Raw genomic sequence first — 27,028 nt, 5'->3', positions numbered from 1 at the left:
CAGTGAAAGTGTTTAAACAGTGTTTTCACATTGAGAGACAGCAAAGTGCAGTGCCTTGAGATTCTACTAGTAATGCACTGAAACCTGCTGAAGGTGAACTCAGATGTAATGGAACATGATTGATACAGTTCATGAAAATCCTTAGTCTGTTTTGTGTCTTAATGTGTATATTTTTGTCTTGATTGCGGAGGACTTTCCTAAGAACTATCACTGTAGGGTTTTTTTTTTTTCTGTTCAGTGTTCTTTTCTTAAAGCAAAGGTTGGATGAACTTCAGTCTAGACACCCAAGGCTGCTGTTAGTCAGTACAATGCTATGAGTTACACAAGCATTAACGTCTAAAGTTAGGTATAGTTGAATATACATACCTCTGTGCTCTTTTTTTTAATTAGAAAATGATCATTAGTTTATTTTAGAAAGCTGAAAGTCTAGTTCTAAATGAAAAGTTGAGGTAAACTCATGAATGAATACATCTTGCTGTACAATATTTTTGTTTCAGTAAATTTCAAAATATGTGTATATCTGCATCTTTCATTTTTGTTTGCCATGTTGTCAGAGAACCTAGTGTATGATATAGGGTTATCATACACTATATTTATAAATATTCCTGATAGTACAAAATTGGTTCCCAATGAATCTCAGGTTTTTACATTGATATTTTAAATTATGATTCAGCAAGGAGAGCTCAATAGCTGGAAGTTTGTATCTGTGCAGAGTTCAGTTGATTTCAGGGAAACTGTCTAAGAATCTATCTACTCAGAACCCTTCGTAGCATCTGAGTGCCTATTGTTTGTTATTGTTTTTCCCCTTATTTTATGTACCAACAATTAACATAGTTTTCAACTAAGTTCATTGGTACAGGTAAGCCATTTTGAAAGAAGAAACAGTTGACAAACTCTAATTGTAAATGACAATACTGGTTGACTTCATATGTAAAAAGCTTGCAAGAGGAGTTTTAGTTCTGGGAAACTAATTGCTGAACAGTTAAAATAAATGGGTTGCATAAACTTATTATAGTAGTGCTCTTTTTTGCATTTTTAATGTAGTATTCAAGAAAGCAGGTAGGATACATTTTAACATATAACCTCAAAGACAATAAAGGTAATTAGAATCCATTGATGGGGCGGGGGGGAAGAAAAAAGGTGCGGTTGCCAGGATACTGAAGCAAAAAAGCATCGACAAATACAGTCAACATACATCTTGTACTTCTTAATGTTGTTAATGTAGAAGTAATTTCAAATACCTATGGCTTCTCAAAGGTAGAAGTGCTGAAATAAGGACCGCAGAGCAGTGTGTTTGAGTAGTGATACAGTCTTGAACAAATATTTTTTAAAATCTGGTTAACAGAGAGAACTGCTTGCAGCAGGAAAAACTATTGAGGTTATTTCAAAGATAGCAAGTGTATACCGAAGTAAAATATTACTTTATTACTACAAATACTGTTTCATTACTACTACTAGTTTTTCAATATTACAGAGTATCTGTGATGCTTTGTTGCAAGTTACATGCTGCTCTGGTGTTGTTGGAAACTGACAGTATGGTCTTCAAGTGGGTAGAGATTGGAACAGTATCTACAGTATTTTGGTGTTATCTGTCATATGGGTAACAACAAGAATGCAGTAATTTGTCAGAACCTGTTCACATGGGTGATAAACAAGAAAATTAATGAAAAAGCCTTATTAGTGTTTGCTTGAAGTGCAATAGCTAGGAAATAAATAGTGTCCAGATACAACAAAACACTTGAATATGAAAAATTCGACTTCTCAGATTAATTGCATGAAGCTTTCTGTTGACATAGTGCAGAATAGTGAACTGATTTATACTTTGTCTTTCAGATGAACCAGAGACACGAGATGCATGGTGGGCAGAAATCAGACAAGAAATAAAATCCCATGCCAAGGCATTGGGTTGTCATGCAGTAGTGGGCTACAGTGAATCAACTAGCATTTGGTAAATCATGATGATGATTTGATTTTCAAAATGCCACAGAAAATTTATTTCATCTTCAGTGGATTATCAACACAGTTGTTGGTACTGTGTAGTATACCTACTTCAGAGAGTTTGTTAAAGTAACTTTTTGAGATTTCAGTGTTGTGCATCTTTTTTTTTAATATGTTTTGGTTTGGGTTTTTATTGGGTTTTAATTTTTTTCTAATGAACCTTACAATTCTTATTTTTTAAAAAAATTTCAAACCTACATATTTGCTTTTGTAGTAACTATTAATTTATCTATGAAGTTTTCTAAACCTAATCTACCTAAATAGTTAAGACTGTTCCTAAAAGTATATGTATTGCAGTTTCATTATTGGCTAACAACTGGCAGACCAGTACTTAAATGGTAAACTTCAAACTTAAGGCACAAGTTCTTTACTAGGAATGTATTAATTGTAAGTTAAAGGAGAATATGCTGCCTGATAGATCTAGAATACTTTAGGTGTAAGCATTCTGTATTTCTTTCTGGAAAATGCATGTCATTATTTTTATCTTTCAGTACTACAGTAGTGTTTAACATATTAAGCTGCAGCTCTGCAGTAGTCTTTCTGAGGTTGAATTCCCCAGCCCTGCATCCTGTTCAGGCCAAAACTCCAGTGTCTTACTGTATTCCATTTGGCTAAGAAAATTCCAATCTTGTGTATTTTGGTGGCTTAATAACAAACTTTGTGAGAGGCTTGGAGATTGGGAGGGATAATCTGGGATCCATCTAATTACTCATCCTTCTCTCTGGCCCAGGAAAGGTGGTGTCTCTTTCTAGTTCCAGAAGGTAATCTATGAAGAGCACCTCCTGGGGCCAAGTGTGTCTAACCGCTATCAAACAGAAAAGTACTCTGGCGCACTAGTTGTTTTGAATTGCTTTAGGAAAGTAACTGAAGCAAACTCAGACACCTGCATTTATTTTCTGTCAAGTTGATTTTGCCTAAATACTTCAAAGAAAAAGCACTAAAGGTTTGCTTTTTTAAAGAGAGAAGTTGGAAAAAGAAGTTTCATTTTACTTTGCAATTGATAAGTTGAAGAAAGAAATACAGAGTTATACAGTGCTTTCATGAGTGCACACCATCTGTTGGTAAAGTAGTAGGATAACCAGAAATAATCAGTCTGAAAGCCACAGCATTGATTGCTTTGCATCTGTTGCTCCTTCACTGCAGGTAAAAAAAAAAAAAAAAAAAATCCACCAAATATGTTGATCTTTCACAAAACTTGAAAACAATTTTTGGAAGTCAAGTGCTTGTGCTAGTAGAGTAGGAAAACAGGAGAACTTACTTTACAGACAAGGCATGGTTTGTATTCCTTATGCTGTCTTGTTTGGTTATGTCCTGTCTTGCTTGGTGTGTTAAAGACCATGTTTACCTCAGAATTGCAATGTGCAAGTTTCCACCACTGAGGGATGAACTTGCACTAGAAATGGAAGATTTATTCCTTTGGCTGTCAGTCTCCTTAACTATGGGAAAAGAATATACAGAGTATAGATAAGCAGTCAGTTATTGGGTTATTTCACACTTTCATTTTTCTTAAGGAATTTAATGTGGTAGTATGTGATCATTGATAAAATAGTTTATTAGAGTTCCCATGCTTTCTTGCCAGTTGAGCTTTATTCCATGCTTAAAGAGCAAGGCTCTGTCTGTAAGTACTGGTCTGCCAGACATGTTATATGTGAAAAATTATTCTGGAAAGAGAAACCACAAAAAAAAAAAAAAGGGCACATGTATCATTCTAGAAAATGTGGGAAAGCTTTTGTCCATATTTTTTTCCAATACAGTATTTTAAGTACTGAATGTTAGAGATTTGTTTTTTATTAAACACTTTCAGAAATATTAAAAGCTCTGTGATCATAGTTTGCACTTCTGAGAGCTTTAATTCTGCTAAATCATGAATATGGTCAGTTACTTTACATGCTAAATGTACTATTATTGTAGTTGTTCATAGTCAAATTTTACTGTTTTGCTACTTTTTATCCTTCAAGAAGCATCCTTGTCAGTGTTGTGTTGTAACTTCATTTTGAGAGTGAATGTTTATAAGATGATGAGACTCTCAACTTCCATTTTACTTTGGTAAACAATTATGCCTTGGTTTTTTTAATGTTTCTTTGCTTTTGTTGATTGGCTGGATTTCTTTGCATTATTAACCATAGTATTGAAAACCATACTTAAACCTGGTTAGCCTTTGTGATGTTATAGCATATTATTTATAACATAGGGCAAAGCTCTTTAGTCTTTTTGTTCAATCCTTCTGCATCTCTTACTTATACAATGTTTTAAATACCAGAAGAGGATTGTTTGCGAGATTTAATGGGATAAAATTGCACAAATGCACAAATTTAGTAGTTATATTGAATTCATTGAGACTTTCGTACCAGCCTTTTAATCTAATAGTTTTAAATAAAAGTAGCACTAAGTAGTAGGAATTCACTTTGTTGTAATTCTTTTCTCTTATAGTGAAGAGGTCTGTATTTTGTCCGCGTCTGGCACAGCAGCTGTACTGAACCCTAGGTTTCTTCAGGATGGCACCATGGAAGGCTGTTTGGAACAAAGGTTGTCATGGCAGCCTGGCTTCTTTTCCATAGGGTCAGAGAAGGGAGAGGTTGATTTTTTTCCTCAGAGCCAAGATAGTTCTTCTCTATTAGGGTAGGTTACAGTGTTACAGTGCAGGATGCGGGACCAACCACTTTACTGCTTTTCACTAACAACAACAACAACAGAAGTAATGGAACTCTGCACCAAATTAGATATTCTGTTTTTATTTCTAACAGTCTGAATAAGGTAACACATTTGACTACTAACCACAGATCATAACTCAGTTTTTTTCTTTGCCGCTCTTCAGGTATCTTTCTCAACTTTATTTCACACTATAAAAAATGACAGATGTATGATAAATTATGTAAGCCAAAAACTGCTGTGGCTGTAATATGTGTATATATGCTCTATATATACACCACTTAAGAGCTGTATGGGAGATAAAATAGCTTGGTTTTAAAACAAAGGTGGTGCCAGATTTTTACAAAAGATGTACGTTTTAGTTGAACCTTATGAACAAAATCATGAAACTGAAGGAAAAACATGAAGTTTCCCTTTGTTTTTGCTCTTGCAAATAAAATCTGAAGAATGACTATTGACAAACAGTTATTTTGGGGAAAAAATAATTAGATTAATGCATATTGGTAATTTATTATGTGTTCGTCAGGATAGTCATCAAATATTTCAAGGGACTATTGTAGTCATAAGTAAGGCTATTTATTACACCTTAGCACTTTTTCCATAATAACCCTGCCAACATACTATTATTTATTGTTCTTTTACTTTGTTAGCAGGAGGCCATTATCTTCTTGTGTAGATAGACTTTTGAAAACTGTAGCCAGAACAAAAATATTTGTTTCCGTATTCACTATATGATGGAGAGCAAGAAATGTCATGTTCATAATATGAAGACAATTGCATTTTTATCAAAATATGTATTTTGGTGCTACTAAGAGTCCTGGCATAGATTAGAAATGCCAAAGGAAGGTAAAACAACTAAACAGACAAAGCCCATGTTCGAGACAAAATATATTTGCCAAAGTCTATGATAACTAATGTTCCAAATCTGTCAGATTTGCTTAAGCATCTCTTCAAAATTCACTGAGAAGAGTTGTTTATGTGAAACAGAATAAATTTGCAGTGATGCAGTTAGCCTATGCTTTCCTTGTTTGTGTTTTTATAGTGGTCATTCGTGGATATTTCTTATGGGGGAGTGGGACTAAGTGTTCTAAGTGAATAACAAGTTTTGCCTAATACCTTATCTTAGGAAATAATCTTGCTATTCTTGTTGCAATGTTAATATATATTGTGCTGCTTCTCAGTAGGATGGTTGGTTTGTTGTTTATGTTCTGCTCATTAGGTTTGGGTAGGTTTTTGGACACAATCCATGTAAAAGAGACTTTTCGTTGTATTTGGTACAGCAAATTCTCTGTACAGCTGTTTTACCATGGACTACATTTAGAAATCATAGTGCCTAAAGCCAGCTCAGTAATGTTTTAGATTTATATACAATGACCAACAATTTATGTACTTTTTCTTGATTCCTGCATAACAAGTTTCAATGCAAGTTTTACTTATAGCATTTTAGCTAGTAGTGTGCAGTCTAATTTTATTCTTCTAATTCATAAAATGCTATACTTGTCACATTGGTATAATGGAGCAGAGTATAGCTGCAGTGTATGATTTAAGTAGGTATCTGTAGGTGTTTATACATATGTGCATGTATTGATCATTGTTAATAAGATGCAGATGTTTTAAATATGTTCTCCATAATGTATTTTTAGGATTGAAGAAGCTTCACCACCAGGTTGTGGATTTTGCCATATACCATATGATGAATTGAACATGCCATTCCCTGCTCACCTCACTTATTGTTACAACTGCAGGAAGCAAAAAGTTCCTGATGTCCTTTTCACCACAATTGATCTTCCTGTAGAGGCAATAGTTATTGGGAAGGGATGTCTTATTCAAGCCAGGTATCTATCAAAATGTTTTCTTAGTAAAGTTTTGGAGATCTTTGAAAGAATTCCTGTTGCTAAAATCCAGTATGTCATCAAACCTTAAATTTTTATGTGGCATTGCTAGGTGTTAATGACAGTGTATTAGAGTACAGGAGGAGAAGGACAGCCTTCTCCTCCCCCTGTGTTAAGTGTCATGTCTGTTAATGGACATGTGGTAACTTACTCATGTTGATTTACCACATTGTTTTTACCAGACATTTACCAGATGTTCTGCCTTTTTTTTTTTTTTTAATGCCTCTGGGAATTGCTGTATTTTGTCTGGCTGGATGTAAGAGTTTTCATGCTTTCACTTGCAGTTTGGGACTGCTAACATGGTCAGATACAGCTATTGCACTGGAAACTCAATGAACTGTTTCAGTCAGTTGTGTTAATTCTGTGCTGATGTCCATAACTGAAAATCATCTCTGTAGAATTGTTGGCTATGTCCAGTTTATGCTGTGGTCTTTGAATTTGAATTTGGAAAAGGGAATAAGGTGGTTTACAGTGGGAAAGAAGGAAGGGTTAGCTGTGTGCAGTCTGTATGGGTGGCCAGCTACATGGATAAATAACTAGTTGGATGGTTGGGCTGAGAGGGTAGTAGTTTATGGTTCATAACCTACCTGGATGGCCATGACAAGTATGATAGAGTCTGCAGTGGGACCTGTCCTGTTGAACATCTTTAATGATGTGGAGGGGACGATGGACTGCATTCTCTACAAGTATGCCAGTTACACCACAATGAGTGGGACCAGACAATACAATACCTGTCCAGTTTTGTCCTCCTCTGAAAGTAAGACAGACATCAGAAAACTAGAGCAAGTTCAGTGGAGGGCCACCAAGGGAGTAAGGAGCACCTGCCCTGTGAAGAGAAGCTGTGCGTGCTGGACCTCTTCAGTCTGGAGAGAGGAAGGATTCAGGGGGACCTAACAGCAACCTGCCAGTACCTAGAAGGAGGTTATGGAGCATATGTAGCCAGGGTCTTCACAGTGCTGCACAGTAGGAGAGAGAGAGACAATGGGCCTGAGTTGAAACAAGAGAGATTCAGAGTTGATACAAGGAAAAACTACTTACCCATGAGGACAATCAGGCAGCGGAGCAGATTGCCTAGGAGGTTGTGAAGTCTCCGTCTTTGGGGAGTTTTCAAGACCTGAGTGGATAAAGCTCTGAGCATCCTGGTCCGAGCTGAGAGTTGATGCTGCTTTGTCTGTATAAGAGGTTGTACTGGAGACCTCCTGAAGTCCCTTCTCACCTGAGTATTTTTTTATGATTCTGTGATTATTATTCTGTGACTTCTACTAGAGCAGAATTACTGGAGCTACTGTAGAGATGTTTTCTGTGCTCCTCCTTTGGTAGTTTCCGTAGTATTAAACTGTATTTAGCACCATTGTGGAAATTGACTTTTGGTGTCACACAGTGGTCCCCGATCTGTCTCTGGAGCACTTGCAGATGTCCCATTTTCTCTAGAATGATTCCTCAAACACTCCCATCTCCCCCAAAAAAATGAAAAAAGAAAAAGACCCGAAGCTATAGTTAGAAAGATTTTGAGGTGAAATTGTTACGACTGGATGAATTACTATGTTTTCCTGATCATGTAATAAATGTGGTCATTAGAAGAACGTGTTGTCTCTTCATATCACTAAAACGTACAGTTGTCGTGCTCTTTTTGAATGAAAATTTGTCACTGAAAGTAGGCAGTCATTAAACTGGTGTGGGGTTTGAATTTCAGCTTATGGGACTAAGCCCGAAGAGTGGAATGTGACTAACATAATATAGTCAGAGATGGGATTTCTATGCTTTTTCTTTTATTCTTTCAAGATAAATATTTTTAGTCTGGTGAATGCTTGAGCTGTGAGGGCACTTGGTTTTTTCTTTATTCTGAAGTGTGCCTTGAATAACTATATTAATAGGAATTTTAAAAGTTCTACCAGAAGATGTAATTTCCTGCGCTTGTACCTGAAGTGTGTACGAGGTTTGCAGCAACAGAAATAGATGTTTGCATTTGGGGTGTTACTAGAAGAAAAGCTGAAAATACAAATTTTCAGATAAGACAGTCTCAAGGAGTTCTTGTAAAGAACTGACATTCTATTTTACAGTTGCAGCAACCTAGAAAAATACACCTCATCAGTTCAGAGGCACAATTGAAAAGGGCTGCAGTAACTGTCCCTTGAAATAATCTATTTGGGGGGGGAGCTGTTTAACAAATACCAGACAACTTGCAATAGCAAAGAAGTTGTGTTTGTCTTCAGTATTTGCTCTGACAAAAGTGAGCAGGGCAAATTTTTAACAGTCGCTGCTATATGATAGGAGTGTTAATATATTTAGCCAAACATCTAGTAGATGGTTATCTGGAATCTGTAGAAAACTTCTTTACATTGCATAGGTATTCGGTGCTGTCAGGCTATTATGACAAAAACAGTGTGTGATGCATGTTGTTTCTGTCTGATTAACAGTCCTTAAGCATGTTTTAAGAAAGGAGACATGACTTCATTCAGTGATTTGCAAAAATACAGTATTTGTAATTTTTGTATTCTGCTTTGATAGGGAATATTTTTGAATGTTGCTGAAGGTTATGTATTGTTCTGTTTTATAAGTTTACTTTTTGTTACCCATTTTTATTGTTAATATAAATATACAGTTTCCTATTAAAAATGAGAATCAAATCTTACTTATTGAGACTCAGTGCTTTAGTCTGCCTTGATCTTCCTGACGAGAATTTAATATTTTACAGGATTTTAAAATACATTAAAAAGAAACTGATTGTATTAGGTTATACAGTGAGGGAAAAAAAATCAAAATACCCTGTGGTCACTTTCAAACTTCAACAGTCCATTAAAACTGTTTAACTGCTGATGTCATGTACTGTTTTGTATTTTCAGGTTATGCCGTCTAAAGAAGAAAGCTCAAGCTGAAGCAAATGCGACATCTATCAGTAATCTCTTGCCATTTATGGAATATGAAGTGCACACCCAGCTGATGAATAAACTTAAGCTGAGAGGAATGAATGCTCTGTTTGGTCTGAGAATTCAGATCACTGTGGGTGAAAATATGCTAATGGGGTTGGCAGTAAGTACAGTTTTAATCTTGGGATTCTTTCGCTTTCTTACAGTATTTTTTCAGGACACAAAGACATACAAGTGTTCTGGAATTCAGAGTAACTAGAGATATTAAAATGTCATTTTAAGAATAATTGAAGTGGTGGAAAGGAATGAGGTGTCTAATTGTTCTCAAATCAAGACAGACTGTTTTTCAGCACCAGAAAAAGAAGATTTGAATCTCTTGAAACTCTGTTATAGGACATGATTATTAGAAAGGGGATGAGAGGAAAAGAAACTTCGAATGGTTTAATGGCATAAATTATAGAAAAAATGATTGTGTTCTTTAAAGGTCCTGTCAAAGAGATCCCTGTTCCTCAAGTTGCATTACAGTTCCATGACAAATAAGGTCAATTAAGTCTCTCAATAAATCTTTTGGTTAGTTGCCAACAAGAGAAAGATCTGTCGCCTCTTCTTTGGCCCCGAAGAAATACATGATAGATTGGAAGTGTCTTAGATGTAGTCAAGAAATGTTCATTAATAATATTTTCTAACCTCATTCTGTCATGTGGGGTTAGAATAGTGAAGTATGCTGCTGCTTCCTGCATCAGTGTAAGAGGATGCTTGCGTAATATTGATTGGATTGCATCTTCTTTTGTCTGAACTGATGATCTGTTTTCTGTAAATAGAAATGGGATTGTCACAACTTCAGTGATACTGTAAATTATTTGCTCAAGTTTGAAATCCTTGAAACCATCACTTGGCTATGCAAAATATACTAGGGCAGAGGTTTTAATTCTTACTTTGTTTGGAACTTTTAAGAGCTCCACCATGGAAAAGACCCATGAGAAGGAGAGAGTTTATTAAAAGAATAGTGTGTTTTTTCATAAGTGAACAGGAGAGAAAGATCCATTTATTATGGGAAGAGATGATGCTGTAATGTGCATGTCACAATGCTGTCCATTATAGCGTAAACATTATGGAAAACTTTATATGAAAATATTAGAAGTACATGCTTATGTAACTGTCATTTTTCTTAATGACTTTTTAAAAGTCTGCAACAGGTGTGTATCTAGCAGCTTTGCCAACACCTGGTGGTATTCAGATTGCTGGGAAGACTCCAAATGATGGCACCTATGAGCAGCATATATCTCACATGCAAAAGAAAATAAATGATACAATAGCAAAAAACAAGGAACTTTATGAGATTAATCCTCCAGTAAGTAAAGCTTTTATATTCTTAAAAATAAAGCATTCTGAGTCAAACAGATACACAGCATGTATATCCATGTATTCTTATTGACTGAATCATTCAGAACATAAGTTGTTTTTAATAGAGACATAGATTCTTTTCACTATATTTTGGGAACCTACTGGAATTTTCAGATCTCTTAAGCCACATATCCAAAGCAGTTTGTACTTACTTAGATTTACTTCTCATTAAAATTATTTTCAGAATGTTCTGATTCTTAGGACTGTTAACAAATTGCTTACAATTGAAATTATTTTGAAGCTACATAGAACAACTGTTAATTTTTATATCCTTTTTAGGAACTACCTGAAGAAATCATTGGGTCTCCCATTCCAGAGCCAAGACAACGTTCCAGGTTATTAAGATCTCAATCAGAAAGCTCTGATGAAGTCACAGAGCTAGACCTTTCACATGGGAAAAAGGATGCTTTTGTCTTGGAGGTGATAAATGTTCTCAGTACTCATTTTCATACTTCTCTTTTCCTAAAATGTATATAAAAAAATGGAGAAAAGTTTTCTTACTCATCTCCAAACACAGTTCTTAAATTGTATATCAATTTTTCTGTTTTGTATCAGTAGAAAATGTTAAGTATTGGATTTTGCATTGTCTCTCTTTTTCTTATTCTATTTGCTTAAAGCATAACTATATTATGCTTTATAGGGACAATATCTGAAAAAAGATTGCCCTGCTATTCATGAACATGTAGCAGTATCTAGAATAATAGCTAAGAGCTGTTAAGAAATGCCCTTCTGCCTATTTCAAGCAGCAGTCATGACAGATCCAAAACTTAGATATATTTTTATAAACATTGAGGTTCTGTGTTGTCACACTTTATATTTAGCAAAGAAGAAGCTTGTATATTCTTCCCATTTCAAAGCTCTTACTGTTATAGTTGGATATTCAGAATTATTGGTTTCCAGAACTGGTAGTATTCAAAGCATTAAAAAAACCGCATGTGTCAAGAGAGCACATAAAAGACGACTTCCTTTTCTGAATTTCAGCTGATGCTTTTCAGAGTTCAAGAATTTACAACTTCAGAGAATACCTTGCAATTCTTTCTACAGCTACAACTAGAAAGAAGAACACCTATAGATAGAGAACATAGATTTCTTTTATCTCTCTATTCACTAAAATCCAAAGATATGATTTTAACATTGTACAATTTTGAAGAAAAGGAGCCAAGTACTAAAGAAGGCTGGAGTTTTGATCATCTTGTAGATACAGGTATTACAAATACCTGTCCTAGACTAAGAAAAAGAAAATAATTAAATTACAGCCTGTAATTGCAGCCTGAGATACACAGCAGACTTTCCTTTATGTTAATCTTCACAAATCACTATCTTTATAGAAAATAATCTGGAAAAGTTGTAGATAGGGAGAATGAGAGAGCACTGTAACAGCAGTTCATTTGAAAACAGAGGTAAGAAAGGAGAGTGAAAAAATAACAGGTTGGGAGAGGTTGGTATAATAAATTGAGATTGGTTGGTGCTTCTGCTCTTTGAGTAAATTTTTGCTCTCCAGTCCATTACAGGTATACTAGGATCAAAGTAAGTAAATTGGAAAGTCCCTAAAAGTAACTTTGATGGTAGTTAACTCTCACATTAAAAAGAAATGAGGACAGTTTTCATCAAGTATGTTTTGCAGCTGATCTTAACAGGTTTTTGTTTCTGTTTTAATATCATCATCTGTGTAGACTGACAGGAGTGGAATTGTATCCTCAAAACAAAAGTTATGATAGATGTTCTCTGAGGCACTGTATTGAAATGGGTGAGCCAATCAGAAAGTACTTTGATAAATGCAAAAAGGGTCAAATGCCTTTGTAAAAAATAGAGGATTGTGTAAGGCATAAAAAAACCCCAACCCAAAGACTCTTATACTGCAAGAGAACCTTTGGACAAGTTATGAAAAATACCGGAAACACACAAGCCCAACCTCCATTTCACTTCTAAAGGCTGTCAAATAGAAGAGAGATAGCAGTAGTAAAAGCTCAGCATACCTCTGTCCAGTTGCCTCATAAAGAAGCTTGATACGTTATAAGCAAAGATCAGCTGGTTAAGGACTGCATTATATACTGCAAACAGAGTTCAGCTCTTTTTTTACAGTTTTGGAGAATTCTTCCCTGTACCTTATTTATTAACTGTAGTATATGCACTTGGCGGGGTAGGAGGAGATCTCCATGTGGAAGGGAAAATTGTAAGTATGCTGTAGTGTACTATAGAGTACATTATAAATGGTGCTAAAGTTGGCAAGAAAAATAAGATCTGATGTTTAAGGGCTTTCATTTACTGGTTTACATTATGTGAATATGTTGGTCCTAGAATATGTGTCCCTGTGGTTTGGTAGTTCAATCTTTATTTACAGAAAAAAGGACTTTTCATCTGTCTTTGATGATGATAACAAAGACTTACTACTGTCTTTGTTAAGAAATTGGATATCAGAAACGATATTCCAGGAGCTTTAGTGAAGCTCCTGACTCTGACTTTTCAAGAGTAAAATCATTGTTCACTGGAAATATGCAAGAAAAAGTGGTAAAAAATTCACTGTGGTGAGGAAATGCTAAGAGATGCTGGGAAGGCAATTATGAGAGGTAAGGCTGTCTATTTTTTTTGGAGAAAAAAAAAAAAAAAAAGACGACTCCTCTTACTTGTAGAGGGAGACAGAGAAGGAGAAACAATACCTGACAGAGAACTCTCTAATACTGGAGTTAAAATATAAACAGTTTCCAAAATACTTGATAAGAAAATGTTGGAGGTTAGAGGTAAACTTGGATCTCTTGCAGATCAATAAGGCAGAATGAACATGAAGACACATGACACAGAAATATTTACAGAAGGTAGCAGGGCAGATATGCTCTCAGTCTGATCTAAAATAACAAAAATCTTTAAAGATCGGATGGAGTAGAGGTTATTTGGATAGGAAAAACTAATAATCTCCAAATTTACCTTTTCCTATTTGATTTTCTGCTGTTCATACTAAGCAAGGTTTTTAGAGTCCTGGGAAGATTTTTGTGTGTCATTGGAATAGGCAGAGAACGATCACATCAGTATGATACAGATCTTATGAGGGCTCTAGTAGCCAAAGGTCCTTAGCTGGAAAAAGCTATAAGTTGTTGTGTGGAACCTTGTACAGCATTTTAAATTGTTTTAAAAATGCTCTTTTTATCATTCTTGTCTTATCTACTGCAGTCTCTGTGTGTTCTGTGCACATTATTTTTAATACAATTTAATTAAGGGAACTGTTTTTCAAGTGTTAAGCATATCATAGGCTGCTAGTTAAGATTCAGAGGTCTGGTTGATGGAATCCTTTTTTAAAATCTCAACTTAGCTGCCAGATACAGATCTCTTCATGACAATTTTTTTACATCTTTCTGAGACTTCTGACTGGAACAGCAACATACTTTTTATCAATTACTCCTTTTTCCAGATTGATGATACGGATGCAATGGAAGATGTACATTCTTTACTGACAGATGTTCCACCACCTTCTGGTATAGTTAAAAACATACTTTTCTAATTTATACTGTAGGCTGCAACATGACAAAATAGAACTGGTTTTATTTAAAAAAAAAAAAGTTCAAGAGTAACAGTGAAAATATTCTTGAAGTGTTTAGCTTGTCAGATGCACCTGTGAAAAACAAGTCATTAAGCCTTTTATGGGGATTGTTGCTTATGCAAAACTGAAGTAAACACAGTATTTGTGTGGCATTTTGTACTGTTGTTTGTACTGTTTGTACTGGTTTGTACTGTTGTTGCAAATTTGTTGTTGCTTTGTATGGATATAACAATTGCATCTTTTCTACTAGTATACCAGTTTCTGAAGATTTTTAGACTGAATGGCTAATTTGTAGGTTTCAGGGTCAATGAAAGTGGAAGTACAGAGAACAGAATGGTCTTTAAGTATTTGTAGCCATATAATGTGACACATTTGTGTTGTATTCCAAGAATGTTATTTAAAGTGAGCAATTTGCCCTTCCAGCACTCTTGTTCAACAAGTGCATTTGTATTTTCCTTGCTTTGTGATTGTGCCATACTGTCAATTTAAGTCTTTGTGTTCACTACATTTGTAGTCTTTGCTGTTAAAAAAAGCAAAGTCCAAAATGATTTGGAATTCTTAAATCACCCACAGCATTTTTATCCAAGTCAGTATTGGTCATTTTCTGTAGGAGGCAGTAAAGTAAAATAATAGAAATAGAGTAGTTTCTAATTTCTTTGGTGTTTTTATAGATGTATTTTTAAGAAGTGTTGCAACTTGAGAACATAAAACTGATTAAAGTGAATAATTTTCAAAATTCAATCATGAGACTTGAAATCGATGTCTTTTTACTTCACAGTACAAATACGTATGTTGGGGCTGCATTGCTGGCAGTAGAAATTTGTGAGGTGTCCATTTAGTTGTCTGCATTTAAAAAGTATTTAAGAACCCAACATAAGGGGAGGTGTACTGAATCACTCAATGTTTGCTTGCTGATAGCAATCAGGCGAGAATGCGTATTGCATTTAATGTCAGAGCGAGTGGAAAAAAAAAAATCCCACAGAATAGCATGCTAACAGTTCACAGGTCAACAGCATCCTGAAGAAAGTTACTGTCTTTGTAAACAATAGCCTTTGACAAACTTTTTGTGCATTTGGCTGTTTGCATTTTGAGCATGGGCTCAGTGCGCCTTCAGTGTTTGTAGAGTTTTGCATCAGGATCTGTACCCATATAAGAGCCAGCTTCTTATGCTTGGTTTGTATCAGCCACTTTTTCCTTTTTCTTATATTGGGAAGAACAGGGAATCATTGCTTTGTATCAGCCTTCTTTATGCTATTTGTGGTTGTATCTGCCATATCCTCCTCAATGGAAGTCCTGGATCTGGATAAGAGGCTAATGTACTTGTCCATTATATAGAAATTGCTCTGTACATTTGGTTGTCCTGTCCTCCCTCTCTTGTCTTTGTGAGTTTCCCTGTGTTTCTTCTGAGCGCATATCTGTTCCCTTCCTAATACTTGGTATCAGTGTTTATCATTTTGAGTACTGTTGAGCTCAGGACTATCCTTGTCGTAGTTATCTATTATTACCACCAAATCTTCTATTCCTCATCAATTATCCATTGTTAGGTCCTGCTGCAGTTGATTTTACTACTCTAAAATAAGGCCATCAGCAGTTACCTCATTTTATCCTCTTTTGCAGATAAGTTATGAATATGTTTGAAGCATACAAGCCCGAGTTACAGATGGCTCCACTGTGAAAACTGAGCATTTATTTTGACCCTCTCTTTCCAGTCTTATAATAATTGCATTTCCTTCAATGGTACTCCTTTCTACCCTTCAGCATATTAGTTTCTTAAAGAGTCTGTGGTGAAGGATCTTATCAAATACTTTTTGATGTCTGAAGTAGACTGTATCAGTCAGATGCCTTTTGTATGCATGCTTGTTGACAGCTTGTGAGCCATGATTGTTACTTAGAAAAGCGGTATCAGCTCTTCTGCAGTGTCTTGTTTTTCCATCTGCCCATGAACTCCATTTTCTCAAATAGCTTCTATGGGCCAGTAATACAGGTATCGGTACTAGGCAAATGAGTAGGTCCCAGTCACTAAAAGCACCTCACTACCTGAAGATTAAAGAATCCTTTCCTCTGGTAGTGGGGTAATTTTAAGTTAGAGTTCAATGTCGATTAGTCAGCTATTTAATCTTTTGCCTTTCCTGTTGTTTATATGAATCCTTATTTTTCATTTGCCTATTTGTTCATTATCTCCTTCAGACACTTTTGTTTAAGACAGGTTCTCTGATGGAAAATAAACAAGGGACTGGTTTTCCACTATTGTGGAAAGCTCCACTACCGTGGTGAACACTGATGTAAAAAAAAAAGCATGTTTTCCACTATCTTATCATCTCTGCATATGTTTTCTGTATCTTACTTGACTCTTCAACGGGATTTCTGCTTTTGATGTTCTGAAGGAAAATCTATTAATATTTATACCTTCCGCAAGCTGCTACACAATTTCTTTTCTAGCTTATTTTGTGTATTTACATAGGCCGTACCAGATTTTTCTCTTTTGTGCTCATTTAGCCATATCTTTAGATTTTCAACACTGCCTATTTGCTGTTTATAACTTTTCTTACCCTACTATTTAGTCATTATACTTTTTTCTTTTTTTTTTGTCTTTTCAAGTCTCTGTTAGTAAGTGCTACGTATTTGCATTCAGTCTCTAGGTAGCGTCTTTAAAGCATCCCTATGCTGTCTGTGAAAGGTTAGCTTTTTAGCTTTTCCTATCACACCGTTTTAATAAGTTTCCTCATTTGTACATAGTTTGTCTATTAGAAACTAGGCAGAGCAGTAGTGGATTTTGGGTGTTTGCCCTTCCTACAAGAATGCTTAAGTATATCTTGATCAGATCTAAAAAACTTCTTTGAACACTTCTCCTTGCTCAGGACCAACTAGTCAGGGGTTTCTTGCTTTGTGGGCTCCACAAGGAGCGGTTCTGTGAAGCAGTCAGGGATCTTGTCCCACCAATTAGTCTTAGCATCAGATGACATGAGTTACCCAGTCACCATGGGGAGCAACTGTCACTGTTGCATTTCATGCCATTGTAGCCTCTCTCATGTTGCTCAACATGATGACGTTTCTGGCCTTGCTTTTTGGCAGTTGAAGAAATATTCAGAATAAGAATTCTGTAGTGAATTCGTGTTTTAGAAGTGGTGAGTTCCATCTTTCCTATCCATTTTTCACTGCAGTGTGAATAACAGAAAGCATGTGTTTCTTTTGTGTGTTATATTGTATTCTTCAGATGCTACCTTTGTGTTTTGACTGTTGGTCTTATTTCTGGTATATTACTCAATATTCAAAAACACATGAAGGAAAATACTTGCAAAACATCAAGTAAGGTCACATATATTTCTTTAAAAGTATTTTTATATTTCAGTGTGCAACATAATTTCCCCAAACACTTTCTTTACAGGTTTTTACAGTTGCAACACAGAAATTATGCCTGGTATAAATAACTGGACACCGGAAATTCAAGTAAGGTTATTCAAAGAAAATTAAAACTATTTTCCAAATTGCTTCGAAATATGCTGTAGTAATTTAAATATATATTAGAGATCACTGATTTTGAAAGATAAACTAAAAGGATACTCTTGTGTTAGAAATAAAAGTAGTATTTTGGTAAGAAAGATAGGGTTTGAGAACCTGTTTCTTTGTGGTTTTTTTCCCAATGCTGTTATGTAACAGAGAACCTGGTACAAAAATACAAAAATTAGAAAATAATTACAATAAATGTGAACTTTAAGGTTTTGGGCACTTTTAAGAGCTTGGCTAGATTTTGAAGCCTCTTAAAAGAAACAAATTGTTGACTGTGTTACTTAGTGTGAGATACTGAATACGATAACATTAATAGGTTAAGATAAATAAGAATTAGATAAAGCCAATCCGGTGAGTAGAGAAAAATTCCATTTATAATTAAGTTTAAACATTTTGGTCATGTTTGTATAACACAATTCAGTCTCATACAGAGTGAGTTAAACCAGATCTATCTAAGTGAGCTTTTATACCTAATTGGCACAATGCAAGACTGTACTTTGCAGAGGCACAGCTCAAACCTGAAAATAATTATGACTGCACCAGCAGCATACTCTCAGGTTGATGGGATTGCCTGTGTATCTGTACATGACATTCCATTATTGTCTACATTATTGTACACAATTAACATATAATTTTCAACAGCAGTTAACAAAATATGTAGCAGGTAGAATGACTCCTTTATGAAGCAAGTAAAAAGAACATAGAGTATTTTGTATCTTGCTTAATCACTTGTTTCATATATTCATATACATTAGTTCACAGAAAATTTGCCTTTTGTTTGTAAAATTTCATGAGCAATAAGCACTTCACTTGACTTATTGTTGCTACAGTTTTTTCCTTTTCTTTCCATCCCTCTCCCTCTCCTTCTCTCTCTCCCTTCCCCCCCCATACCATGTTATGCATTGTTTGCCTTTATGAATTTGGGGTTTTTTTTAATATACAGGCATATATTGGAAAAAAAATAAGTGTGTTTGTTTCTAATTCAGATGTTCACAGCGGTAAGAGTATCCAGATTAAGCAACATTAACCTAACAAATCAAACACTTAATAAGAACTTTAATGATCTCTGTGAGAATCTGTTGAAGGTAAGAATCTTATTTCAAACATTTTTTTAATTGTTCAAATGGAAGCAAAGTAAAATCAGGCTATACTGAAAATAACATTGTCTTCATAATTACTTTTCAGAATTAGACTACAAAGTGTCTGTAATTAGTTTGTAAGCTGCTCTAAAGATAGATTCAGCCTTCTTAGTATATTAAGGATTTCCAAAGCTTTTCGAATCTGAATGAGTCCTTTGACTGGTAGTGTACTCTAGAAACAGAAATATAAAGACTGCTACACAGTAGATTGCATTCTATCCTGACTTTTCACACTTGTAATTCTTCTTCAAGAAAAAATTAATATGATTATATGATTTCTACTATGAAAAGAGTTTTGATCTTTAATTTCTCTGAAATAAACCATACATTTTTTTAGAGTAACACAAATAATGTCTTGTCTTCAACAGAGCTTGTATTTTAAACTACGATCTATGGTTCCCTGCTGCCTTTGTCATGTAAATTTTACAGTTGCTCTACCAGAGGATGAATTAGTTCAGGTAAGTAAACTGCTTCTTTTGACTTTCAGCATGTAGGCATGCCAGTTTTGCCCTTTAATTAACATTTGCTGCTCAGAGTAAACTAGGCTAGGATTTGATTTACTAGTATGTCTGGTGAATTCTGAAGTAAAACTTAAGGCCATAATGTTCAGTGAAGAAAAAGGATGACCTATTGAGTTCACCAGTTTTGAGAATCATGGGACTACGTGGCATTGCATGAGCACAGTGCATCTTAATAGTGTGTATCTTTTTAGTTAGATAGGAAACGAAAAGCCCTGACTAGATATCCATTAAAAGGTGTTACCACACACACTACAAGAATATGGCACACTAGTTTTCTAAGTATGCTGTCATTATAATTGTCTAATTTTTTTCTTGCCATTTCAAGATGATGCGATAGACTTCATTATTTTTAAAGAAAATGTTTTCTTTAGAAATATAGCATCATTCTTGTGTTAAATTAAACATCTCTTTCTGTCTCTTATAAATACAATGATAATGAGTTTTTATGATTCTTTTTTATGTCAGTTCACCAAGAAAGAAGGAAAGAACTGATGAATAAAATCATAAACGTGGGACAAACACTGTCAGTTGTATGTTCTAACGATGGACCTTAGTGTTACCTTTTATGCTCTGCTGTGAAGGGTTTTTAATATGCCTACTTAGATGATTTCTCCCCCCCCCCCCATTATTTTTCTATGGAAAAAGCTGTGTTTGCAAACTTCTTTTTGCAGGTTGCATGAGAGATTAAGTTACCTAATATGCCATATATTTCTGATTTGCAGATTGCAGTCACAGCTGTTGCAATTACGTTTGACAAAAACCAAGCATTACAAGCCAACAAAGCCCCTGCAGAAAAATCACAGCAAAGAGGTAAATGTTGTGAGGCATGTAAAGATAAGAGATAATATTTTTCTTTCCTTCTTTTTTCCCCCAGTACCTAATGAGTCTACATTTTAATTTCAGTTACATATACACTTTTTACAGGGAGGTTCTATAAAGTCGTAAATTCATAACATAGAGTTTTTTAGAGTTCATATATGTGACCTCCAGCAAGATGACTTACTTATCAAGTATTAGGTGTTTGCTTTAGGCAATTAACAAACTTAAAGTAACATGAAAAAAATGTTTGGTATTTCCTTATTCCATGTACCATCTTTCTTTGAATATTTTTCTCTAAAGAATTAGTGTAACAGATGATTACATTTCCATTGTATTTTGAAACATGTGGTGTAAGTCATTAGAGAATACTTGTTTCTATAAGTAGCAAATTTTTTCCTTACTTCAAGAAGGCAGAAAATAAATTATTCATAATACTTCAAAAAAACTCCCAAAACCCTTAAGTAGGTCAGTAATATTTTTGGACATCAGTGAAGCATATAGCATTATGGAGGGAATAGAAGAGACTACTGCAATCTGCGTATGTCATCTTGCTAATGAAGCACCGTCTTATGCTAGAAATGTATGTATGCGTGCAATCTGGATATGGGAGTTTAGACAACTTTGAAGATACTCCATTCTGAAGAATGGAATTAGGTAGTAGAACAGAGCCATATGTTTCTAAAATATTAGTTATACCTTACTTCTTCAACAGTAACAGTAAATTGTTTTATTTTATGTGAAATAAATCAAATGTTACTTTGTACTGTAATGTATAGCTAACTCAGATCCAACTGCAGATTCAAATCTAAAATGCATGAATTGACTTAATATTTTTTCCTGAAAATACTAAATCAAATCCTGTTCCATGGAAGACAGATTCTTTTCAATTTTGCAGCTGAATTTATTGTCAGACACCTAACTGTTCATACAGAACTGCATCACTATATGTGTATGCTGAAAAAATCTGTTCCAGTCAGACCTGACTAAATTGAATCTGTAGTGCTTATTATTACTGGCAAATCTTATTTTGGGGGTTAATTATCAAATGGGCATGTTTTCTTTGTTGAAGCATCTACAGATAATGAAGAACAGCTACAATTTCCATTGGAACTTTGCTCTGATCCCCTTGCTTCTCAACCATTCTCACCAGCTAAAGGTCAGTTAAATCGAAGAATGCTGAACTATTGTTTTTTACTGATTTTGAGTTCTGCTCTTTCATTGTTGCAGTAGCTTTAAAATATCTGTACTTTCACATGCTTTTAATATTCTTTGCTACCTAAGCATTAATGGGTAAGTTCACTCCTAAAGTCAAATTTTTTGAGAGTCACATAAGATGGGTTGGCTAATCATTCTGTATATATTCTTTTGTAGATTTCCTGTAGTTTCTGTCTTTGCATTTAGAGTATTGAAAATGCTGCAAACCACTGGGTGTTGGGTGTCATTTGACTTAAAGAATTATAAATTCCTTAATAATTAGGCTTGCCTCATATTGCTTTGCTTCTGTAAATGGCCCATATAAAATAACTCCGTGTATTGTCAGCCTCAAATAATTAATCTCGTAGTTTTCATGGTGGGAAATACTTTATCTAGCAAATGCTGGTTGTTCAGCTGAGCAAAATTGCATGCTTTTTTTTTTTTTTTAAGTGAAAGGAGCCTAAACTTGCATAGTAAACAGTTTGTACAGTGCAGCATGTTTTAGCTGTTAAACAGCTGCTTTATTTTACCTGAGGTAGAGCTGCATTTCAAGAATGGTTGTCACAATTCTTCTATGACTGTATTAAAAATTAGGTTGTCATTCATTGAAATCAGCTGTCTTTACTTCCTTCTCCATTGTTGGATTATCTACCCACCAAAATGGCTAGTGATAGGAAATTTAGTATCTGTGAATTACTGTAAATGTTCTTTTACTAAAATGTTAGAGAGCTCCCTTTTTTGCCCATTACATAAGTTGTGTAAAGGAGAGTGCTTGCCACATTTACTTGTATTTTCAGAGGTCAGTTTAATTTCAGCAATAATATTCTTATTGCTTTGTATTTTTTTTATTTTTGTTTTTATGCATTTGTGTGTGCTTAACTTTTAATTGGTCACATTATGATACTGTTAACCTTTCATTTTCAAAAAGAGGAGCTATCCAGAAATTTCTGACTGGTGGCTTTGTTACTAGACTGTGCTACTTGTATAATGGGCACTGACCAGTAGAGGGTAGCCTGTTCACGTATATCACTTCTCCTGATGTTCTTCACATTCCATATTGTACTGTACATCACTTTAAAGGCTTTCAACTAGATAATTGTTTCATCTGTCATTTCTTCACAAGTATGCTTGAAGTTTCATTGTAGTTACATTTACTTAGCAGCTTATTTAATATATTGATACCTTTTTTACATACTTTTCTGTAAGATTGTTATTTTTAAAATATTTGTATACAACCTTATACAGTAATGACCTTTAGTAAATGATCATATTATAATTTGCAAGACAGATTTAGTAAAGTTTATTACTTATACCAATTTCTTATATGCTATCAAAGTACATAGTGTACTATATATAGAAGATTTTTTCCTCATATTTTACTCTAAAAATTTTTTTTCTAAGAAGAAAGCTGTTCTGTACACTACATGACTCTGCTCATATATTATCTGAATGGAATTAATTTTGTCTTATTAGAAGTCCTGGAGGGTGCAAGTTCCTACACAGGTATTCCTGCTGCTCAGAGAGGTGAGTTTACTTAATTTAGCCATATGCCAGAACAGAATGAGCATTCTTGGGATATTGGTATACTCTTTTTGGATGTGTCTTAATCCAGGAAGTGTTTACTAGTTAACTGAGAATGCATGCTCTGGTGTGGCGTAATGATACCATAATATTTTGATGTGGTTTTTAATTGCAAAAGTCAGATTTGTTAATAATAACAGTGTCTCTCTGTCAGATATATTGATATCACTTTATCTGACAGAAAATTAGTTCCCTGAGAGAGAGCTTTTTTGCTTGTCTTAATTTGAAGTTAGCATGTGTTCCTTCCGTTTCTTCAGGATAATGAAGAAACGGTGTTTGCAAAACTTTTTTTTTTTTTTTTTTTTAAGATACGCAAACACCCCTGCAACTAATACCAAAAGTCATAGCAGAAACAACTCTACTTCTCATTGTAATGATGGGGGTGGGGGGTGTATTGGAGGGGGGATGTTGGGAGGAGGAGGACAGCGTTTTGTAAGGAAGATCCATTTGTGTTTAAAACCGAGGTGTTGTTTCAGCTTGTGACTCTTATCCTCATCACCAAAGCTTTTTTTCAGTCCGTAGGTTAGATCTTGATAAAGATAGTTAGGAAGTTTAAATCATGATCAGCAGCTCTTCGTGAGGAAAAGAATAGCAATGAAAATTAAAATTAAACAAGGCTTAAATAAACTTAAAGAAGCCAGAACTTAATACCTAAAATGAGATTTAAAAAAAACAAAATAATCTAGCATAAGTCGTTAATGACTGTATTTGCATGTTTTTTCAGTGATGAAGTCCCAATCAGGCAGTTGGTTCACAGCTGGGACATCACCAGAAATGGGTACACTGGTTTGGACAAGTCCAAACCTATACTGTAACTTTTCCTTTAAACAGACCTGGAAAGGGATGTTTGTTCTCTCTCAGACACAGATAATTGCTTCCTCAAAAGGAGCATTGAGCAAGAGACATCATCCATATTTTTTTTCTTTGTTTTTTCTTTTGTTTTTCTGTCTGTGTTTTCAGCAACGTCAATTGATTACAGTTCCTTTGCAGACAGATGCAACAGCTGGATAGAGCTCATTAAACTGAAAGCTCAGACCATAAGGCGCGGATCAATTAAGACAAGTAGGCGGCTGTTTCTACCACGTTATGATAATCTGAGACATATCTCTGATTTCCCAGTGGTGAATAGTGGAGTTTCCTGCCCAGCAATAGTATTGCAGATCACATGTAGAGTGAATACCTGAGTGTGAAAACTGCCGACATTGTTAATGTCTTTGTAAGCTAATACAGGGTTTATGAACCAGTATCATAAAAAGCAAAATATAGTATTTCTGTTCACTTAGTAAAAATTAGTTATCAATAAATGTGTACGCCTACTAATTATATAACATACACTGCATGGATGTAGGTGTATGTATGATCTTGGAAAATTTTTGGTGAGAAACAGGAAGCAATCACCAAGGTGACAGTCAAGGCAATGGTCACTAAATTAGGAAGTGGTGAGTTATTTTTCAGTAGTTCTTTGGCCACAGGTCTGACTATCTTGCTTAAATTAGCAGAGATTAATATCTGTTTTAATGGAAAATGCTGCACTGGGGAAACACAACAACTTTCACACTTCCTATAATTTGTTCCTCCAGCAGAATACGTATTTCAAAATGTTGGCACTTTTTTCTTTACCTTCACTTTATAACTGATTGTTGTATGTGCAGCTATTCGCCTCAATGTTTTCCTTTGCAGGAATGCCACTCTTCCAAATAAATTCCATTTCAGCTTTTTGTCTCCTTTTGCATGCATTGCATGATAATTTCCTTTCTCACATGATATGGCTGAGCATCACAGGCAGCTGAATGTTGTCACCAAGCTATTTGGAAACCATAAAGAAGAGTTTTTGTGTTTTGAGAAACAGTAATCAGTCTTACTTGATAGTTACTTTCTCTTCTTTTTTCCCATCTTTTTAGCTGCTTCACTTGATAAAGCAAGTCCATTGGCTGAGGGATACTTACGGCACCGTTCTGTTCCATCATGCACCAATTCTACCGTCTCAGTTGTTAAGATGACACCTCTTTCTTTTCTACCTGGGGCAAAAATAACCAAATATCTTGGGATAATCAACATGTTTTTTATACGAGAAACCACTTCTTTGCGTGAGGTGAGCTGTATATCAGGGATTAGCACTTTTTGTCAATTATGATAATCAAAGGTAAATATCTGACGAGGTTTGAGTTGAGGTATGGCACAGCAAGGGAATAAAGTTTTTGTCACTTGAGGGTAGGTGCTGAATGGGGAGTAAGTTGCATTGCACTGCTCTTGTCATAGAGCATATAGAGCTGCTTTGTGTTTGGCAGTGTTAGGAAGGGGTTAGTTAACCATTGCCATTGCTGTTGAATTTGAATATAATACTAAACCAATGAGTTCTTAAACAGAACTGTATGGAAAAAATGGGTCTTTGACCAACAGTAGTAGTTGGGATCATTTGAATCCAAAACTGAGATTAATTTCAATGCTTAAAAAAAAAAAAAAAAAAATCCATTCTCTCATTGAGCTTGTTCAATAATGGACTTTCACAGTGTATTTGGATTTTAGAATTCTTTGGTTAATACAAGGTTTCCCATATCATATATAACTATTATGCTGATTTTTAATATTACATTCTGTGCGTTCTCAGTAACATAGCTCTGTGGGATGAACGTCTCAAAAGCATACCATAGAGTATATAACTACACAACCAGCTTAGAGAGTGTAGCTAGTGATACTCAAACAATGATCTCCAGTCTGGATCTGGACAACAGATAGTCCTCTGCGTATGCCAAAATGCAAGACGTTCCTTACCATTTTCATGTCCTTTTCGGAAGTAGCTGCATCTTTCTGCTATGATTTCCGGCCACAGAAATAGAATGTACCTCTTGCCTGGTTTGTCAGTGCTGAAGAGTATGCTGTTTCTTGCTAATTACGCATTGATAAAATTACAGAGCAGATGTTAATAAAAATGATCAGCCTTCACAAAAATGAGTTGCGAGCTCTTTAGAGAAACTTTGATCAGAAAAACATCTTATTTGGATCTTGCAAGTTATGGCCCCTTTTAACTTGAGAAATCTCTGTGAAAAGGACAGCATTTTCAAAAGGATGTATATGGTATGACCAGGGAAATGGTTATGTGACATTTCTGTACTAACTGCAGCCTCTGTAGATACAAATTAAATAGCTGATAAGCAAGCTTTGGTAACTATGATAGCAGACCTCAGGAGAGGTAGGTTGCTCAGGTACTTAATTCAACTCCTCCATGAAGCTGGGACAGTTGTACAGTTTCTGTGATACTGTCAGTGTACTATTTCCAGCACCCAGGGCAGCTAATTTAAATCTGTTTCAGCTGCATAGGCTGAATCACAAGCCAGTTTTAATACTAGTTGCACAGTATTGCCCTGAGGCTGTAACAGAGTCAAAACAGAGTGATCATTATATCCAACTCGAGCAATGTGTTTCAGATTCTACAGAAAAATAATTAGCAGCATTTGTGTTTGTATTGCTTTATATTTTGCTTATGGTAGTTTACAGAATACTGAGGCCCTATGAACGCTTTCATAAGCTGAAGTATATACCAGACACTGTGCTTCAAAAGTTAATGATAATTTTAAGTCTGATTTATCCATTGCTCTTAGGTTTTGCTGTTTACAGGTGGATATTTATCTTTTGTTACCTGTTGTCATCAAATTTTGTATTAGGTTTATAATATTACAGATTTTTTTTTTCCCCCCATCAGTTGCTGTAACTGTTAAAACACTTGGACAAAATCAAAGTTTCATGAGGAATGACAAACTTGTATTGAAGTTTTGTTTTCTGGCTGCAGTTGACTTCATTCATGCTTTATGCTTGGATTGGTGAAATTATACTTGCTCTTTGGTTTGTTAATTTTCATCCACGATATGTTTTCTTATGTGTTTATGAGTCTGTTCAGGGTAGATTATACTTCTTCCAGTAAATATGA

General features: G+C 35.0%; 1 protein-coding gene across 16 annotated transcripts in view; it reads left to right on the top strand.

The window, feature by feature from the left end:
• The window catches only part of C2CD5 (C2 calcium dependent domain containing 5), a 69,902-nt gene that overhangs the window by 39,259 nt on the left and 3,615 nt on the right, over nucleotides 1-27,028 (top strand). For 5 of the 16 annotated variants that reach the window (XM_050910367.1, XM_050910214.1, XM_050910535.1 and 2 more), the window contains 15 exons: nucleotides 1,834-1,948; nucleotides 4,429-4,524; nucleotides 6,291-6,482; nucleotides 9,383-9,569; nucleotides 10,593-10,757; nucleotides 11,090-11,230; nucleotides 14,214-14,277; nucleotides 17,728-17,789; nucleotides 18,836-18,934; nucleotides 19,357-19,446; nucleotides 20,232-20,319; nucleotides 21,398-21,484; nucleotides 22,996-23,046; nucleotides 24,064-24,165; nucleotides 25,005-25,195. In XM_050910367.1, coding sequence (XP_050766324.1) covers nucleotides 1,834-1,948; nucleotides 4,429-4,524; nucleotides 6,291-6,482; nucleotides 9,383-9,569; nucleotides 10,593-10,757; nucleotides 11,090-11,230; nucleotides 14,214-14,277; nucleotides 17,728-17,789; nucleotides 18,836-18,934; nucleotides 19,357-19,446; nucleotides 20,232-20,319; nucleotides 21,398-21,484; nucleotides 22,996-23,046; nucleotides 24,064-24,165; nucleotides 25,005-25,195 — 1,730 coding nt within the window. Of the gene's footprint in view, nucleotides 1-1,833; nucleotides 1,949-4,428; nucleotides 4,525-6,290; nucleotides 6,483-9,382; nucleotides 9,570-10,592; nucleotides 10,758-11,089; nucleotides 11,231-14,213; nucleotides 14,278-17,727; nucleotides 17,790-18,835; nucleotides 18,935-19,356; nucleotides 19,447-20,231; nucleotides 20,320-21,397; nucleotides 21,485-22,995; nucleotides 23,047-23,827; nucleotides 23,882-24,063; nucleotides 24,166-25,004; nucleotides 25,196-27,028 lie in introns of all 16 variants that reach the window. The other 11 variants (XM_050911286.1, XM_050911067.1, XM_050911203.1 and 8 more) reach the window with 5 other exon arrangements.

This window comes from Gymnogyps californianus, chromosome 1 (genome assembly GCF_018139145.2).
Source record: "Gymnogyps californianus isolate 813 chromosome 1, ASM1813914v2, whole genome shotgun sequence".
Taxonomy (NCBI): domain Eukaryota; kingdom Metazoa; phylum Chordata; class Aves; order Accipitriformes; family Cathartidae; genus Gymnogyps; species Gymnogyps californianus.
Note: the sequence above shows the minus strand (reverse complement) of the source record. Positions and strands in the feature narration are given on the sequence as shown.